The sequence below is a fragment of the Carcharhinus amblyrhynchos genome, chromosome 4 (genome assembly GCF_965287045.1).
Source record: "Carcharhinus amblyrhynchos chromosome 4, sCarAmb.v2.hapA, whole genome shotgun sequence".
NCBI lineage: Eukaryota > Metazoa > Chordata > Chondrichthyes > Carcharhiniformes > Carcharhinidae > Carcharhinus > Carcharhinus amblyrhynchos.
Window position 1 is genome coordinate 85,727,941 of NC_137327.1, and position 20,818 is coordinate 85,748,758.

General features: G+C 39.4%; 1 protein-coding gene across 5 annotated transcripts in view; it reads right to left on the reverse strand.

The window, feature by feature from the left end:
* Positions 1-20,818, reverse strand: part of zc4h2 (zinc finger, C4H2 domain containing) — a 115,662-nt gene that overhangs the window by 35,070 nt on the left and 59,774 nt on the right. For 2 of the 5 annotated variants that reach the window (XM_080187443.1, XM_080187442.1), the window contains one exon: positions 11,183-11,244. The exons of 1 other annotated variant lie outside the window; for it this stretch is intronic. In XM_080187443.1, the coding sequence (XP_080043569.1) occupies positions 11,183-11,235 (53 nt within the window). In that variant the 5' untranslated portion in view covers positions 11,236-11,244. Of the gene's footprint in view, positions 1-1,145; positions 1,287-10,781; positions 10,797-11,182; positions 11,245-20,818 lie in introns of those variants that run through there. 2 more of the 5 variants (XM_080187445.1, XM_080187441.1) reach the window with 2 other exon arrangements.

Below are 20,818 nucleotides of genomic sequence, written 5' to 3' on the forward strand. Positions count from 1 at the left end.
TCAGAGTCAGCTTGTAGCAACCACTCTCTATACCAATCGAGTTTGGCTTATTACTCATAATTGCTGTCTCCAGCATTTTATTAATGCTTCAGAGTAAAAACTGGAATGCCCTCTCCCGGGCAAAATTTATGGAGACCCTAAGCAGCCCAAATACCAGTGCCCCCCTCTCAAACTCCAAAGAAATGCAGTGCACTACATCTTGTACTGGTTAAATTGAAATTGTTGCAAGAAAGGTGACATGTTTAGGCATCAGTCCATCTTTGGGCTCCATTCTAGATTTTTTTTGCCAGTCTTACTCCCCTAATCTTCAACTAAAGACACTACTTTCATCTCTATAGCACCAAACCAATCTGCATGAAAAATGCAATGTTCAGTTTTACATCACAATATGCTTTAAAACAGCCCAACAACCTCATGCGGGCCTGAAAACGGATTTGGCTGGATCTAATTTTAACTACTCAGTGCAAGATATTAAAAGTTGACTGCCAATTCTTATATCTTCCAGGTGACTCAGAGTATACCACCTGCCTTAGGATCGTCTCCCCCTCCCTGCCCACACCTCCCCCCTCCACCGAATGGTAAACACATTTCAATAAGGGGGACTTTTAAAACAAAACTGTAACATCTGTTGTTTCTGTTGATTCTGAAGCTCTATTGTGTAACGGAATCAGTATGCGTGGCAGGATACACAGACTAGCGCCGAAAGGTTCTGGTAGAAAGCACCATTCACTGGCTGGATTCAATGTGGTAACAATATGCGGTTGCAATGTGGTTGACTGTATGCTACATAACATCTAGGCTCAGAACTGTCAACATCTGGGACCCGTCCAGAGATGTGATGAGAGAGCGAAACAGATCCGTGACTTCACTTGAAACAGGCTGAGTTCTGTTTGAGAGTGAGATTGTTCAAAATAAGCTTAATATTTACTCTGAGCGAAATCTGACAGGTCTGCAAATCCATTCGAGTCAGGGTGCAAGTGCATCTACTGAATCATTTGTACAGACTTCTTAAAAGAGGAGAATCGAGAGTGAATACCACCATTGCGAATGGGTTTATAAAGCATCAAGCCCCACAATATCGTCTGGGTCGCATTCTCGGTGCTAAAGAAATGCTTTAAAGGAGCATTTAAATACTTCACCCTCACCTTATTTCTTTAATGCTCTCCAGTTTGCACATGATCTCTTGCTCGTCGGTCATGTTGCTTCCAGCTGATGTGCAGTAAGAATCTGAAAAATGCTAACAAAAGAACTCCTCTCCCTGTGCTGTTTCATATATCAAGCAGCGAGTGAGCGCAAGGCGCGGGAAGCCGGGAGTTGCAGTTTTTTCCACAGAAAACAGAAAGAAAGCCCTCGAGTATAAACTACCAGTCCCGGCAGGCTCCACACAATCCCCTCACTCACTTCCTGTCCTTCAGGACTTCACGCGGAAAGCGGGGATAATGAAGCTCTCTGCTTTTTCATAAGTGAATTTCTTGCATTTCATTTTCAGCCCTTATTTATAAACCACTCATCAATAAAGTGGAACCGGTTTGAAGTGAGGCTTCTTATTTTAGATTAGAAATTACTAATGGTGTTTCCTGTTCTTTTAAAAAAGCCACATATGTTTCACATTAGATTTGAAAAATTAAATTGCAAAAGATGAAAAATACCAGAGAAAGAAAGCTGGGCTGTCGGTGTCTAGAAAACATTTTGAGTGTTAGCTTTTTCATCTGAAAAGTCTACTCCAACATCTTAAAATATCTTTTTGATTTGATTTGATTTATTATTGTCACATGTATTAGTATACAGTGAAAAGTATTGTTTGTTGCATGTTATACAGACAAAACATACCATTCATAGAGAAGGAAAGGAGAGAGTGCGGAATGTAGTGTTACAGTTATAAGTGGGGTGTAGAGAAATATAAACTTAATGCAAGATTGGCCCATTCAAAAGTCTGATGGAGCAGTGAAGAAGCTGTTCTTAGTTGGTTGGTACATGACTTCTGACTTTTGTATCTTTTTCTAGACAGAAGAAGGTGGAAGAGACAATGTTCGGGGTGCATGGGGTACTTAACTATGCTGTCTTTTCAGATGATAGCAATATTTGTATGTACAGTTTTGATTTTCTATACGGGTTTGTGGTTATCTCACACGTTTTAGTCATAAATCTTTCCCATAGCATGTTTTTGAATTTAGCAGCTCTAATTAGTAAATGTGTAACAGGTGTCAGGAAAAATGATAACATGAAAAATCAAGGAAATCTAGTAAATCAGATGTGTTCTGTTGGTTATATGTTTCTAAAAATTATTCAAAATGAAGGCTGCTTATGATGACAGGGACAGTTTGGTGACGTTAATGGAAATAGTGCTTTTGATATGTTGATGAGTTGAACAACACTGCATGCAGATGTTTACCCAAAGCAGCTTGGTAACAATAAGGGATAGAACATCGTAGGGATTGACTAAGATGTCAAAGGTCCAAAGTAAGAGACAAGGTGTGAACTTTGAAATTATATTCCAAAAGGTGGACTCACAAAATGAAGGTTTGACTTCTAAAGGGGTTAGTTCAGATAAGGGAAGATCAGAAGGGAAAAAAAAGATACATCAGAAGCAATGCAACCTGTGTAAGGTAGCAGCTTTTGAGACTTCAGCCCACAGGAGGAAGAGCTCCTAGCAAGCAGTGGCTGTGAAGAAAGCTTGCTTGAACAATAAATTGTTTTAGCCTATATCAGAAGAACCCCAGAAGATATAATTGCCAGTGTGGTAACTATTTTTGAATTTTGCTTACAGTTTTTAAAAATCTATTAGTAGTCATTGTAGTAGCTAAGTTTACTTCCAGTTGACTTAATTTTGTTGCTTATTTCATTATTTAATAAACATTTTTATTTACAGTCATCAATAAAACATTCAGGATATTGTTCTCTGATTTTCAAATCTGTCGTCACGTTTTATCAAATTATAAAATACAGTTGAGGGCAGATGTTTCAAGTTTCCTTCTGGGATTTGGAATACTATGGCACTGGGGGGAATTATATCTAATTTTATAGGAACTGATAAAACAAGAGATGACTAGAAAAAGTCCTGGGCCTAAGATTTTTCCAGTAACAAAGTCAGCTGCCTAAACAAGAGTGGACTTCCAATCTGGGCATTAATCCAGAATTGTAGAACAGCAACCCATTATAGACGCTATCTGGTTTTCATTTGCTTTGAAATAAAGTTGAAAATTTACCCCAGTGAGACACCTTACACCAAAAGGGATTGGAAATGGTGAGCTGCAACTATATAGATCACAAGTATTAGTTTATGATTTATTCTAAAGTTACTGTCCTCTTGCTGTTGATGTGACTATTCTAAGTCCAGCAACTCCAGTAACTGCTTAATTTGACCGAGTATGGTTCTGAATTTCTGATCTTTAGCAACCTATAAAAGATTCAACTTAGCGCCAATGATATCAGCAAGATTCTTAATAGTTTTGAGATCTTCCTACTTCTGGGTAGAAGGAGGCACATTGTGCTCTACAACACTTGAGTGTGTGTTTACATCAAACCTCAGAAGATAGGTCAGTGTTTCTTGGCATTGTTCTCTAACATTGTCCTCTTTCCTTCCACCCCCACTTTCCTAAAGCAACTTTTGGGAATTCAGCATGAATACATACCAGCAATGCGAATATTTGCCAAATAGTACAATTCCTCCCATCAAACTGATTGATTAAGCCTCAGCCTGACCATCAATTTCCATGGGCTGTTCATATTCCCGATGGTTCTTTACTGTGCACTTTTTGGTTAAACACCAAAGCAGTCTAGATCCAAGTATGAGTCACAAAGCCGTTTGAAAAGTTTGGACATGATGGACATGGCTCAGGAAGCTCTTGACTGTAACTGATGACAGACTTTAATTAAAGAATAATTTAGGATAATTTTATATAATTGTGCTCAGTTGTGATTGAATATAGGAAGGTAGAAACAGGAGTAGGCATTCAGCCCCTCAAACTCCTGTTCTGCCATTTAGTTGTATTGTAGCTGATCTGTACAAGATTGACCGAACTTTGTTCCACATCCCCTCATAGACATGACTAACAAAAGTTTGTTGATCTGAGTCTTGAAAATTTCAATTTACTTAGCATCCACGACTTTTGGGAGAGCATGTTCTAGACACTTCCATGACTTGTAAGTAAAAATGTTTCCTGATTTTATTCCTAAATGATTTACCTCTAATTTTGAGATTGTAGCCTAATCTTCTGAACTCCTCAGCCAGATGAACCAGTTTCTGTGTTTCTACCATATCAAATTTTTTAATCATTTTAAGTGCATTGATTGTTTCACCTTCCAACTTTCTAATCTCAAGGAAATTACAGACCAAGCTCATGTGTCTTGTACTTATAAATTAACCCTTTAAATCCTAAATTAATTCTGGTAAACCTGTGCTGCATCTCATCCAAAGCCAAAATATTTCTTCTGAGGATTGATGCCCCAAAATGAGTGCAGCACTTCAGATGAGGTTTGATAAAGGGTTTTGTACAACTGAAGCATCATTTCCCTGTTTTTAAATTTCAATCCCTTAAGAGGGCAATATTTCACTATGTTTTTGATTATTTTGTATGCCTGTGCATATGTTTTTTGTACGTGGATATTTCAATCTCTTTTGCTATTCCACAGCTTCTACTCTTTCACCATAAAGAAAATGTTATGATTTGTCTTTCCTCAGAAATATATAGGTGACCTGGCATTTCTCCATACTGAGCTCCATTTTTTTCACACTCAGCTATTCTGCCTAGGTCCCTAAGCTATAGCTGAGCCATGTCAGCTGTGGCTCAGTTGGTGCTAGTTTAATATACCCCCGTTACCCACTTCTTAATGCAACACCACCCTCATGATGTCCAGTGCCATTTCCTCCATTTGAATAAAGGTAGCAAGCTGGACACTCCTCCGTCTGTCTGAGCCCGCTCCCTAGCATTGTGTGCTCTCATCTCCTGCAAGAACAAAAGAAAGGGATTCGGCAAACCCAACCTCTCTCACCAATTCCACTGACTAAATACATTCATCAGTGTTTTCATCTCCCTATTAGAGATTTGAGTCTCATTTACAGTCATATCTACATTACAGATCACATTCTGCCTTTATTTTTCTTAATAAATTGTTCCATTTGAAATCTCTTGCAATTTTTAAATATGCCACTTCTTGTACCTCTTATTATTTTATTTGTATTCCTTTGTTGCTTCTGTAATCCTCCAGTGAACTTCCATGTTTCCTTGTATTCGTGTGCCCACTGGTGCTGTTTCATCTGTTTAATGATCTTTGTAATCTACAATGTGCTGCATTTTAATCTTCATTTATCGGGGCTTTTGATTTCTCTGAAGAACCTCAAGTACCACTCTGCTTTCACCTAACAGCTCTCCTTTCCTTTGCAGTTACCTTAACCGGACCCCAATTACTGGATAAATGCTTAGCAGATTTTAGCTTCAGTTTGTTTAGGCTGTCAGATGGTTAGACAAGGAAACCATTGGCTACGTCATCTCCAACCAAATTTGCTCTTTCAGCAATCACAAATCCCAGAGTTTGTCATCACTATAATCCTGAGCACCTTAGCTTAGTTGTCCATATTAATTTGATTGGTCTTCAGACAAAGGTGACAACCAATCAGTGCAAAGAGATTTCTAGCATGTTTAAACAATGAAATTGAAAAGCAAAGGACATTCACAATTATATAATTGATTGCTGAGTCAATCTGGATTTCCTACCGATACAGTATAATTGGTGAATCCCAGAACAGAAACGTAGCCCCTGATTATCCTTAGGATTGCACCATATGTTGGAAACTTTAAATGTATTCCAGTCACCTGTGAGGATCATTGAATAATCAGGAAACCAATCTTTGAGATAATCGATATACAGCTAGATATGGTTCTGAGCACCAGATAGCTTTGAGAACTGCATCAATTTTTTAAGGAGAATTTTTGCTCAGACAAGGTTCACTGAAAACATCTCAACTTCCACTGCAAGTAGATCTGGGTGAAGGATGAGGGCCATGCCATGAGCATTGTTGACACAGAAACGATTTGATAGCTAATATAACTTTGGTGACTGTTTTAACCTCTGCAAGCAATTGTCAGTTATGTCCACAAACTCATTCTTCGGAAAGGAAGATGAAATTTCAGAATTAGTCCCACCTAAATAATTGGTTATCAGCAGGAACCGTTCATAGTTTTATACATTTTGGTGGGTTGATCATTGAAACAGCTCAAAATATTACCTGATATGCATCCAGGTGAATGTGCGTACCACCCTTTTCATAACTAACAACCTTAAATGCACTGAACACAAAATTTACAACACCAGTCTGACCCAGATATTGGGGAATGTACCCAGATATGTACATTTCAAGATCTTGGTGCTGTAGTTTCCAAGCCACATCACATACAACATAATCACTGCACCTGGCGAAGGGGCAGATCCCCAAAAGCTAGTGGTGTTCGCTACCAAATAAACCTGTTGGACTTTAATCTGGTATTCTGAGACTTCTTACTGTGTTCCTCTGCAATACTGCCAGCCTTTTCTCCTACTGGTGCAGCCAGGTTTCACAGAGGTCAGTGAAGTTGCTAAGAGATTCACTGCAGTTAAAGTAAAGAAGGTCCAAAGTAAAGATAGTTGCCATATTCATGGTTTCTCTCTTGGTTCAATGCATCTGTGTGATAAATGTTTGATTTGGATTGTGCTTTTTATTTACTTTACCGATTAGAATGAAGAAGAGGAAGAAGAGGCAGCAACAATGGCATGGGGAGGGAGGAGCTGCACGTGTGCAGCAGAGAAGGCAGTAAGAGAACAGACATGGACATCAGACAGAAACAGAATCAGACTCAGATCAGTGCAAGCTTCTTGACTTTGTGCAAAGTATCCATCCAGGTTTACACATCAGGAATGACTATTTGGGTGAGTGCAGATTAATACAGTACTTGTGAAATTTGGAGGCCACTTAGCATAAGTTAGGTCCTTCAGAAGACAGTATGACTATGAATTCAACTGTTTGAGGACTAAATATTTTGTCATCTCATTCAAAAGGTCAGTGTGCCCAAAGGAAGTGGCACGCAGGCGAATAAAATTTGGATTGTTCAAGTTATGTGTTAACATGATGTAGATTTGTCAGATAAAAGTAAAGTTTGTATATTAGTCACAAGTAAGGCTTACATTAACACTGCAATGAGGTTACTGTGAAATTCCCCTAGTCTCCACATTCCAGCACCTGTTTGGTTCCATACACCTAACCAGTCTTTCAAATTGTGGGCGAAACCAGAGCATCCGGAGGAAACCCACACAGACACATGGAGAATGTACAAACTCCACACAGACAGTGACCCAAGCCGGAAATCAAACACAGATCCCTGGCACTGTGAGGCAGCAGTGCTAACCACTCTGCTACCGTGCCACCCATATGTAAGAAAATTGATGTGTGGTTTTCTCCTTTGTGTGTTTGTCTAAATAGTTTATAACTCCTTTGAGGTTTTTTTGAACACATGGAAGTCCATACACATTCATTATGTTTAGGAAAATAAAAAATAATAAACTGATAAAGTGAAGGAGCTGAACACAGAATTTATCCTCTCTAAATAGCCAGTTTGTAATCAAGCCATAAGGTTATGAAAGTTCCAGATTTGATCCTCAGCCTATAATAATTTAACCAATTTTGGCTCAGGCAGCATTTGGGAAGCCAAAATTAGCTTTATTGTTCCTGAACTAGGAATGTGGAAATTAGCCAAGTTTCCCATCCTGCTTGGTATTCAGCAACTCTTGTCAGAAAGAAAGAACCTGTGGACATTCAGAAAGAATACAAATGAGCTTTAACATAATATTTCCCAAAATTGAATTGGTTCTGGTGCCTGTAATCTACCTTCATCCTTCCCTGATGCCTCAACCGAATCACAAACTCCAGAGAATTACTTAAATGTACTGACCACGTGTCAGTTAGTGTAATTAATGCATTTTTGTACAAGCACATTCAACACTTAAGGAGCACTGTACATGTTATTTCTGGTTTAGTCTCCCATTTCTACATACAACTGAATAGGAAATATATCTGAAATGGCTTAAGCAACCAAGGAAATTCAGATGCAACAACACTGCTGTGTAAAACTGATGTAAATCTCAGAATGTCTCAGGAAAAAAAGAACAACTCTACTCCTACATCATAGTTACTTCAAAACTTACTCAGAAAATTCCAGGCCAATAATTAATTAAAACTGAGCTATAGAAGGCCTACCGATGCGTGTGATGCATTCCAAATACAATGATGTTATACAACAGGTGTTACATTATTGTTATATATCAAATGGAAAACAAAAATTGTACTTTGGATACATTACTTCAAATAAACATGTTGCACAAAGTATTATTGGAAACATATGGAGAAGTTCGCAGAGCTGAAAGCATAAATGTAGTCAGCACATATCAGGTAGAAATTACTGTTTGAATATAATTGGATGAACATTTAACATTTAAGCCATTCTTCTGTCCACATTTTAGTCAGGTAACTAAATCATTTAAAATAGTCAACAGAGGAAAGTTGCATGAATGCATTAAGTCTTTACTGCTAATGTTATTTTTTGGAAATAATGGGCGGGATTTTATGGCCTGATTTGTCCCAAAACCACAGAATCCTGCCAGAGGTCAGCAGACATTTCCATTGTTCGCCCCTTGCCCATTCTAATTCCATGGCGGGAGGGACAGTAAAATTCCGGCCAATAACTTTATGTACTCCAGCCTCATTGCACAAACAGTATAACTTCCCATGTTTTAAAAAATGTATTATTTGTTCTTGAGATGTAAGCATTACTGGCAAGGCCAACATTTATTGCCCATCCCTAATTGATCATGAGCAGACCTTAGTGGAACACATACAACTGAGTGACATGGTAGACCATTTCAGAGGGCAGTTAAAAGTCAATCACATTGGTATGGGTCTGGAATCACATGTAGCAGACCAGGTGAAGATGGCAAGACTTCCTCCCCTGAAGCACATTAGTGAACTAGGTGAGGTTTTACAACTACTTAAATAGTTTATCAATCATAATTACTAAGATTAGCATTGTAATCCAGATGTATTAATTAAATTGAATTGAAATGCTATAGTGGGATTTGAACTCATGTCTTCAGAGAATTAGTCTGTGCCACTAGTTCAGTAATATTGCCACTATGATTGCAATGGAAGTGCAATCCCTGTGGCACTTCCACTGCAATCATACTAATGGTTTAGTCTAATCAAACAAGAATTTTTTACACATCTGTAACTGGCCAAAAGATTCTGCTGCCATCTTGAAAAATCTACCAGTAGAGATTAAAAATAGTCATGAGCAGATGTAATATTATTATCAATATATTTCCACAACCTGTCACAAATCAACTTTAAATTTGTTGACTCTTTGACATTCTACATTTTACAAGGATATATATAAATACTATAATTTCTCGCACTGAGTCTTATCAATAAAAATAACTGATGACAAGCATAAGCACAATTCCACTTCATTGTCTAATTTATTGAATTCAGATGTATGTATTCTGATAACATTTATGTTATGTTGTATTTAATTTACTGTACAAGACACAAGGCATCAGTCATTTATAAGGGATTGGATAAACACATTGTGAGTTTATTTATTGAGACTAGACACGTGAAAACAATGACACATAGGTATAAAGCTTGAAGACATTTTGTGTATGTGCTTTGCTCAAAGCAAAAGTGAAACTAAGATTGGATCACATGATGCATTTACCTTCAAAGAATGTTCTGCTGATACCCCTTAAAGGCATATTGGAATAGTTTGTTAATGATTGGGTTACAAAACATGAGATTAAAGCACTGGGAGACTGAGTCATACAGATAAGTGGAATGGAGGCATTATATTACAAGGACTTGAATGAAGAGAACCTCACAGAGAGAGAATTTGATTCAAGATCATTGACAAGAGAAAAGAACCTGGCCAGACTTCACCTTACCCTATGTCTTCATGTAATGTCAATGATGTTCAATCATGGCTCAATTATACCACAATATGGTAAGTGGAAGTGACTGGCCCCAAGACCTAGCAGCCAGTATGGCAATTTTAAGCACCAGACTCTAATGAACAACTAAACGCCCCTACCCATGAACAGAAATCTACTCCCCAAAACTGCCTCTGATGTGGCATAATGTAGGAAGTCCAACAGGTTTATTTGGAATCACGAGCTTTTGGAGCACTGCTTGTCCATCAGGTGAGTGGAGGTAGGTTCACAACCATGGCATATATAGGCAAAGACACAATTGCAAGCTAATTACAGATTGGAATATGAAGGATGTTTGGAATGTAAATCTTTACAAGTAATTAATTCTTTTCAAGTACAAACAGTGAGTGGAGAGAGGGATAATGACAGGTTAAAGATGTGTGAATTAGCTCAAGCCAGGACAGTTAGTAGGATTCTGCAAATTCAGGCAGTATGGTAGAGGGGTCACATGTATTGTGACTTGAACCCAAGATCCTGGTTGAAGCCATCTTCATGCGTGCAGACGGCTATCAGTTTTTGCTGGACAACTCTGTGTTGTTGTGTGTCTTGAAGACTGCTTTGAAGAATGCTTACCCAAAGATCAGAGGCTAAATGCCCTTGATTGCTAAAATGTTCCCTGACTGAAAGGGAACACTCCTGCCTAGCGATTGTTGCACAGTGTCTTTTTTACCATTGTAATAGCATCTTCATGAACTTACCGATGTAGCACGCCTCAGGACATCCTTTCCTGAAGTGTATGAGGCAGACAACATTGCTGAGTTGAATGAGTGTACCTGGTGGGTGGTGTTCTCATGTGTGAAGGTGGTATCTGTGTCGATCATCCGGCACATCTTGCAGAGGTTGTTGTGGCAGGGTTGTGTGGTGTTATTGCTCACTGTTCTCCTGAAGCATGGATAGTTTGCTGCGAACAATGGTCTGTTTGAGGTTGGGTGGTTGTTTGAAGGCAAGTAGTAAGGATGTGAGAACAGCCTTGGTGAGATGTTCATCTTCATTGATGACATATTGAAGGCTCTGAAGAAGATGTCATAGCTTCTCTGCTCCAGGAAAATAAGGATGGCAAAGAGTACGCCATCAATCACTTACCTTCACCTCATTTAACTTTAACTCTAATTTAACTTTAATCTAACTTTAACTCACTTGATCAAGTTTTTGACTGAAAACAAATACTACCTACTTGAGTGAACTGGCCAGATTTGCCTTGGGTCTGGATCTTTCTTGTGGTTTCATTATCTTTCTCTGAAAATGATCTTCAGGGCACAACCTAGGTTTGATTCCTGGCTTGGGTCATTGTCTGTGTGAAGTCTGTACATTCTCCCTGTGTCTGTGTGAGTTTCCTCCCCGTGCTCTGGTTTCCTCCACACTCTGAAAGGTGTGCTGGTTAGGTGCATTGGCTATGCTAACTTCTCCCTCAGCATAGCCAAACAGGCACCAGAGTGTGGTGACTAGGGGATTTTCACGATAACTTCATTGTACTACTAATGTAAGCCTACTTGTCACACTAATAAATAAACTTTTAAAAAATGTTGCGAATGTGATTCTTGACTTTCTGCTGAGAACAAAGACTCAAACCTCTTCTATCCTAAACTTTGCACATTCTTCCAGAAAGTTCTCTGGCACTCAGCTAACGATACCACTGGAAAGTGATCACGGTGTTCAATTATAGCCACTGGAGTTACTCGTAAACAACAATACCAATCTGCATGTAAGTTACAAAACTTCACTATACATGGAATCAATGTTTTTGGGATGTCTAGTATATGTCCAAACAACCATCCTTATTTGATCAACACAGGAAGAGGTCACATCTCACAGGGCAGGTCAGGACTTGCTGCAGCCTTCTCTAACCAGCATTCATGTTTAACACAGCTTGGCTAAAATTCCCAACATGCTTGATTCTCATTGTTATGTTGCTGTCACCATTGCCATTGCCCATCTGGCCACAGCCTCATGAATGCTAAAATGGGAATTTGGTACAGAATGGGAAAGAGGTTGACCATTTTTCAACCTCCAATAACTAGTGAATGTTCTGCCTGCTAGGAGGCTGTAATTTTCTGTTGCTTTACTAAACTAAATAATTAATTTGTTAAATAAATTAGGCTAAACATGCATGGGAGGGCAGTAATTTGCTGTGACTGCAACATGTGGGAATCTGTGGAGCCTCTTTTTGACATCGGTATTCAAGATCATGAAAAATCTGGAATCAAAAGGGAGAAACTGTTCCCAGTCATGTAAGTATCAAGAACAAGAGGATTCTGATTTAAAGTAATTTTCAAAGAAGCAAAGGCAACATAAAGAAACCCTTTTTCATACATAAAGTGGTTAGATATCACATTTACAACATTGCCCTCATCAATCATCCCTACTACATCATCAAAAAAGTTCAGCAAGTTAGTTAAACATGAGTTTCCCATAACCAATATAGGCCGGCTTCCCTCAATTGACCTGCATTTATCCATGTCACTATTAATAATTTCCCAAATTATTGTTTCCAGAAATCTCCCCATCATCATTTTTGACTGATGGTGCGAGCTTTTGGAAGCCCATTAAAAGCAGGTCAGCTTTGAGGGCTTGAGGGAAAAAAAACAGAAAACCTGCTGAGGAATCCAGAACATTCTGCAAAGTTTTAGTTTCAAAATAATAGTACAAAAGCAGTCCTGCAATGTATATGTATGTAGAAAAGATTAGGTTGATTGGTTATGCTGATTGTCCCAAGATGTGTAGATTGTGGGGAGTTAGCACAGTAAATACTTGGGGTTACAGGGATGATGCTCTTCTGGGAGTGCAGGATCGATGGGCCAAGTGGCCTCCTGCACAGTAGTGATACTATCTGTGGATGAGCGCTATGTTGTAATATTCTTCTGAAAGAAGTGTCCAGGCAAAGCTTAGGCAAAGATTGACATAAGTGTTCTCCGTTGGGACCAGACCTCAGGCTTTAAACTATTAATTAATTTAAGTTAACCTCACATGCATGTGTGCCATGCTATGGTTTCCTGCGTCTGCTGTTTTTGTTCTTCTATGATGTGGAGATGCCGGCGTTGGACTGGAGTAAAACAGAAAGAAATCCCACAACACCAGCTTAAAGTCCAAACAGGTTTATTTGTAGCAAAAGCCGCAAGCTTTTGGGACAGGCTGCCCCTTCGTCAGGTGGCGGGAGTTATACTGGGAGTCATACACATGTACGAATTAGGAACAGGAGTGGATCATTTGGACCTTTGAGCCTGCTCCGCCATTCCATAAGGTTATGTTGTCCTGAATTTAACCTCAACTCCACGATCCTGCCCACCCTTTCTTATCTCTGCCTTAAAGAAATTCAAAGGATGTGCCTCCACAACCTTTTGAGGAAGGTCATTCCAAACATTAACAACATTCAAAAAAAAAGTTCTCGTCTTTGTCTTAAATGGGTGACCCCCTATTTTTAAACAGTGACCCCTTGTACTCGATTCTCCCAGAAGAGGAAACACCCTTTTGACATTCATCCTGTCAAAATGAGGGATTTTGCAATGGTAAGGGCAAAGTGTTCAAGAGAAGAGAGTTTACATGAACATGGGCCTCAGTTGCACTATTGCATTCAGTCCTGGGCACCAAACTTTAGGAAAGGTGAAGTCATTGAAGAGCACGTGGCAAATACCCATAGGATGAGAAACTTAATGTTGATATTAAGGGAAGATGGTTAGATTCTCTCTTGAAGGAGATGGTCATTTCCTGGCACTTGTGTAGCACAAATGTTAATTGCCACTATCAACCCAAACTGGAATGATATCCAAATTTTGCAACATGCCAGAACAGACTGTTTCATTATCTGAGGAGCTGTGAATTGTGCTGAAGATTGTACAATTACCAGTGAATGTTCCCACTTCTGGCTTTATATTGCAGGGAAAGTAATTGATGAAACATCTGAAGATGCTTGGGACTAGGGTACTATCTTGAACAACTGCCACAGTAATGTTTTGGGTCTGAGATGATTGACTTCCACCAACCACAACCAGCTTCCTTTTTGCTAGGTTTGACTCCATCCAGTGGTGAGGTTCTCCCTAATTCCTATTAACTTCAGTTTTGCTGGAGCTCCTTGAAGTTACACATCCAAATCACTGCCTTATTGGCTGCTGTTAATTGATTGTTCATGTTACATTTGATTAATGTGTGGGGGCTGTTTGATTTAAAGGGGGAGGAAATGTTTGTGTTTATAGTGACTTCTTACCAGCATCATTGAAGCTGAGCAAGACACTTTAAAATAAGACATGCAAGACGTCACCGGAAATTATGTCATTGACCGTTTGTGCAGGTAACTGTGCAAAGCAGGTTTACAGCTTGTACTGAACACATCTCCTTAATAAAGCTCCTTAGTTTGTTGAACATTTGTGGCCTCTTAGTATCAATCCTGCAAACACCATGGCGCAAGAACATAGCATAAGAAAATAAGAAACAAGTTTTGGAGAAAATCATAAACCTGCTCCACCATTCAGTATGACAATGGCTGTTCTTGGGCTTCAGCTCCTGCCCACTCCCTATATCCCTTCAATCCCTGAGAGAACACAAATCTGCCAATCTCAGCCCCAATGATGGTGCATCCATTAACTTCTGAGGTTGAAAATTCCAAAGGTTCACAACACCTTGAGTGAGGAAGTTTCTCCTCATCTCAGTCTTAAATGAACAACCCGTTTTCCTGAAACTGCGTCTCCTTGTTCTAGCTTTCCAGCCAGGAGAAAGATGTCAAGCCACTTCATAATCTTGATTGTTTCAATGAAATCATCTCTCATTCTTCTGTACACATGCGATTTGTTCTTGTGCTTAATTTGATCTCACCTGGAGTATTACATTTAATTCTTGGCACCACACCTCAGAAACAAAATATTTGCCTTGGAATGGTTGCAGCACAGACTGCCCAGAATGATCCCAGGTTGAGCAATGAGGACAGATTGCACAGGCTAGTCTTGTTGTCCTTGAATGTAAAATATTAATAGATGATCTGGTTAAGCTGTTTATATAACCAAAGGACTTGATAATGTAGGTGAAGAGAAAATGAAAGACTAGGACAAGTAGGGATCAATCTAACATTAGGACTGGGCCATTGTGGCATGATGTCAGAAGGCACATCTTCACATAAGGGGCTGTGGAAATCTGGTGTTGTGTCCCCAGTGAAAGCAATCATGGCTAGGTCAATTGAAAATTTCAAAACTGAGAGTAAAAGATTGTTGTCAGACAATGTGGGATCTTAGGTGGACAGATTTATTATTGATTGTATTGGATATGCTGCACAGAAATAGGCCATTTGACCCAACCAGCATTTATGGTCCTCTCAAGTCTCCTCACAATCATTTCTCACCTAAACCTATCATTATAGGTCTCTTCACTTCATATGCTTTTCTTTTCTAGCTGCCCCTTAAATGCATCAATATTATTTGTTTCAACCGTTGCATGTGGTAGCAAACTCCACATCCTCATCACTGTCAGTAAAGGTGTTTCTTCTGAATTTCCTGCTGGAATTCTTGGTGACTTTCTTATATTGCTGACCTCCAGTTATACTCGTCCCTTTAACAGGAAATCTTTTCTCCATATACATTCTATCGAAAGTTTCCATATTTTTAAAAACCTCTGTTAGAGTAAAGAACCAGCCTGTCAATCCTTTCCTGGTTTGTATATCCACACACTTCTAGCATCATCCTTTTATATCTTCTCTGTACTGTACCCTCTCCATTGCCTCTATATCATTTTTATAATATGCCAACCAGAACTCCACTAGTATTCACAATATGGTATAGCCAAGATTCAATATAGGTTGAGCATATCTTCCCTTTTTTTCAACTCCAGAAATAAAATCTTTACTTTGATTTGCTTTTTTGTTGGTCTTGATAACATAGAAACATAGACATAGAAATATAGAAGATAGCCATTTGGCCCTTTGAGCCTGCCCTGCCATTCATTATGATCATGGCTGATCATCCAACTCAATAGGCTAATCCTGCTTTTTCCTTTTCACCTTTGATCCCATTCACCTCAAGAGCTATATCTAGCCACCTCTTGAATACATTCAATGTTTTGGCATCAACTACTTCCTGTGGTAATGAATTCCACAGGCTCACCACTCTTTCAGTGAAGAAACGTCCCTTCATCTACCATGAATCCTCAGACTGTGACTCCTGGTTCTGGACTCCCCCACCATTGGGAAAATTCTCCCTGCATCTACCCTGTCTAGTCCTGTTAAAATTTTATAAGCCTGTATGAGATGCCCCCTCATTCGCCTGAACTCCAGCAAAAATAATCCTAACCTAGACAATGTCTCCTCATACATCAGTCACACCATCCCTGGAATCAGTCTGTTAAACCTTCGCCACAATTCCTGAGGGCAAAAACATCCTTCCTCAGAAAAGGAGACCAAATACTCTAGGTGTGGCCTCATCAAGGTCCTGTATAATTGCAACAACACATCCCTGCTCCTGTACTCAAATCCTCTCACTTTGAAGGCTAACATGTCACTTGCCTTCTTGACCACCTGCTGCACCTGCATGCTTACCTTCAGTGACTGGTGCACGAAGACACCCAGGTCCCACTGCACGCTCCCTTCTCCCAATTTACAGCCATTCAGGTAGAAATCTGCCTTCTTGTTCCTGCTTCCAAAGTGAATAACCTCACATTTATTCAAATTGTACTGCATCTGCCATTGATTTGCCCACTCACCCAACCTGTCCAGATCATTCTGAAGGATCTCTGCACCCTCATCACATTTCACCCTCTCACCCAACTTGGTATCATCTGCAAACTTTGAGATGTTACATTTTGTTCCCTCATCCAAACCATTAACATATTATGAATAGCTGGGGTCCCAGCACCATTCCCTGTGGCACCCCACTAGTTACTGCCAATATGAAGAGTGCCCATTGATTCCAATTCTTTGTTTCCTTTCTGCCAACCAGTTTTCTAACCATGTCAATACATTTCCCCCGATTCTATGCACTTTAATCTTGCACGATAATTTCTGCAGGATTTCGTTAAACTCTTTCTGAAAGTCCAAATATACCACATCGACTGGCTTCCCCTTGTCAACTCTACTAGTTACATCTTCAAAGAATTCCAACAGATTTGTCAAGCATAATTTCCTCTTCATAACTTCACGCTAAGTCTGTCTGATCCTGCCACTGCTTTGTACATTGCTATAAAGTCCTTGATTATGAATTCGAGAATTTTCCCCAGTACCAATGTTAAGCTGGTTTATAATTCACTGTTTTCACTCTACCTCCCTTTTTGAATATTGGAATGACATTAGCTACCCTCCAATCTGCAGGGATTGTTCCAGAGTCTATAGAATCCTGGAAGATGACTACCATTGCATCCACTATTTCTAGAGCTACTTCTTAAGTACTCTGGGATGTAGATTATCAGGCCTGGGGATTTATCCACCCATCGATTTTCCCAGCACCATTTTTCTATTATTATTGATCTCCCTTAGTTCTTCCTTCTTACTAAATCTTGCACTCTCCAACATTTCTGGCATCTGATTTGTGTCCTGTTTTGTGAAGAGAGAACCAAATTATGTATTCAGTTGTTCGGCCATTTCTTTGTTCCCTATTATACATTCCCCTGTCTCTGTAGTAGACCTACATTTGTCTTCACCAATCTCTTTCCCTTCATGTATCTCTAGAAACTCTTAGTGTCAGTCTTTATGTTCCCTGCAAGCTTACTTTTGTACTGTAATTTCCCCTTCTTAATCAATCCCTTGGTCCTTATTTGCTGAATTCTAAACTGTTCCCAATCCTCAGACTTTTTTTTTGGCCAATCTGTATGCTTCTTCCTTAGATTGGATACTGTCTCTAATTTCCTTTGTAAGCCATGGATTCGCCCTCTTACCCATTTTGCTTTTGTGCCAGACAGGAATAAACAGTTGTTGCAGTTCCTCTATGCATTCCTTGAATGTTTGCCATTGCAAACCGTCATCCATTTAAGTAACTCTTGTTAAGAGTGTAACCAGTAACAACTTTGTATTGTGACCAATGGGAACAAGATGTAAGGGTCAGCTGACAGAGTAAACCATGGAACCAATTACAGAGTGATGTAATAGTCAGCTGACCAGCAGGTTCACTATAAATGAGAAACCATGTAGAATTGCTGGGAGCTTGGAGTGGACCAGGCCGAGGCTCCAACTTTGGAGTAATGATGTTTCTTTACTAAACTCTTTCTTTGATTTATAAGTTGGAGTGAGTTTTATTGTATTTTCATTATCTGCACTTCTGAAGAGTTCTTGCTGATGCAACATTGGTAGCAAAGGAAAACCCATCATAACTCGGTGTTTGTTTTTGAAGAATTGCTACAACCATGGCAGAAGAGTGCAGGCATGTTGGATAAGGGTATAATGATCTCATAGAATAAATATCAGCATAAAATATAGAAGGACACCATGTCCAGTCGTGAGTCTACCATTAGCATGAGATTGCAATGATGCAGAGATGATAGATCTAAAGATATGGGACAGGGACAAAGGTGTCTATCTATTGCATTTTGTGGACACGGCCACTCGGTTTAGCATACCCACAGTGATTTACAGCGAAGATAAAAAGACCATTATCGATAAAATTATGACCCAATGGATTGGAAGAGGATTGGGGGCACCATCTAAATTTTTGATGGCCAGTGGGGGTGAGATCGCAAATAATGAGTTTCAAGATATGTATGAAAATTTAAATATTGTAATAATGCACACTGCAGCAGAGAGTCTATTTAGCAATGGTCCCTGTGAAAGAAATCACACAGTTATAGATAACATGTTGCATAAAAGTTTGGCAGATCAACTGGGCTATAAATTGCAGGTTGCATTAGTATGCACAGTGCACGTGAAAAATTTGTTACAAATGGCGGGGAAATGTATACCAATTGCTATACAGGAGGAATCAAAAGCTGCCGTCAGTATTAACAGATGCTCCCCCAGCGCTGGAAGGGACAAGCATTAGGTCCATGTTTTCTGCATACTTAAACACTATGCATGTAGGGAGAAAGGCCTTCATTAGGCTGAGGTTTCAGAATGATAAAAAGGGTCCTAAGGCATTGCATAAGAACATTGGGGGTATACTTTGAGAAAGAGGATAGGGTGACAGAGTCTACTATAAAAGAGAGGGCGAGAGAGTGGAAAGGGCCCAGGAAAGTGATAGGAACAAATGGCAAGGTAGTTATAGTGCAACATGGTAACCAGACAGTGCAATACCACCCTTCAAGACTAATGGGACTTGGGTATGAATTTGGAGCATCTGAGCAAGATGCAGAAGTGCAGGAGGCACCTTGTACTTCACATGCACATACTCTGAGTTATTATGAGGATCAGTCAATAGATGAGAGGGAATCTGATGATCAACAAAATACCAGTGAAGCAGAGGATGAAGCTGCTACTTCAAGGGTTCAGCTACGCAAAGTGGTATTATACATACCCGAAGGGTCAAGCAAGTGGAGGGATGCCACTATAATCAGGAAAATACAAACACTGGTTCAACATCCAAGAGTGAGGGCAAGAAGCCAAAGCTATAACATGGGAAAATTGGGTGGATAGATGGAAACCAAAAAAAGACCCAAGTCCTGAGGATGAGACAATAAATATTTGTGAACCCAGGAAAAAGTCAAGAATCTGTGACCAAAGGTGTGTCAGCAGAGAAGAGTATTCTGAGAGTAGCAGCCCTGACAGAAACAGATACAGCAGTAGAGATCAGAATTTAATGAGACAGGCTAGGAATCAAACCAATGATATGAATAGGAGTAGAAGCCTCCATGATAAGTATTGATAGCTGCAAACAAAATGGAGCTTACAGAAGTCAGAGAGGACAAACAAAGGGAGCTGGATGTTTGGAGTGTATACCGAGGTACCAGATGAAGGGCAGCCTGCTTTGTCCCATAGGCGAGTTTGAACGGAGAAAGTTTTGCAAGATGGAACGTATAAAGCTAAAGCCAGATTAGTGGTCTGTGGGCACGAGGAACATTTGGCTGGGAGAGATATTTGGGTTGATTCACCCACAGCAGGGAAAGTGACAGTGATTTTTTTTCATTGTTCCAGCATCTCATAATTAGATATGTAAATCAATTGATATCAAAGCAGCATTTCTGCAGGGCGGAGCATTTCAAAGAAAAGTTTTTTTCTGAGACCAATACACAGGACATTTGTGGATATTAAATAAACATGTATATGAGTTAAGTGATGCATCAGGTGTTTGGTATTTCTCTGTACGATCTGTATTACTGAAGACTGGCTGTATCCAGTTAAAAGCAGGTAGATCAATGTTTTATTGGAACGCTAAAGGGAAATTAGCTGGAATTTGTTAATGAATGTGGATGATTTCCTATGGAGTGACATAGAAGAACTTGAAAAAAGGATAATTGAGAAGCTGAAAACAGAACTTAAAGTAGTAAGTAAATCAATATCGACAAAGTACATCTGTGACGATGAGTCAATGGGATATCTAAACAGTTTTGATCCCATTCCCATCACCAGGGAAAGGTCAATGGAAAAAGAAGAATGGGCCAACGAAAAAAGAGTGGTTGAAGAGTATGATAGGACACATAAGTTGGCTATGCACCCCAATAAGAATTATAATGTTCTAGAGCTGAGTAATATGTGGTGGTGTGCCACGGTCAGAGAGATCTTGCAGGCTAATAAATCATTATAAACGTTAAAATTAAAGCAGTGTGTAATTAAATTCCCAGCTCAAGGAGAACTGGAAGATAAGAAATTGGTTGTTTAGTGATGTTTCACATGCCAATCTACCAAATGGACATTCAAGCAGTGCTGGATTCATAATATTCCTGGTAGGTAAAGAAGGAAAATGTTACTCCTTGGCTT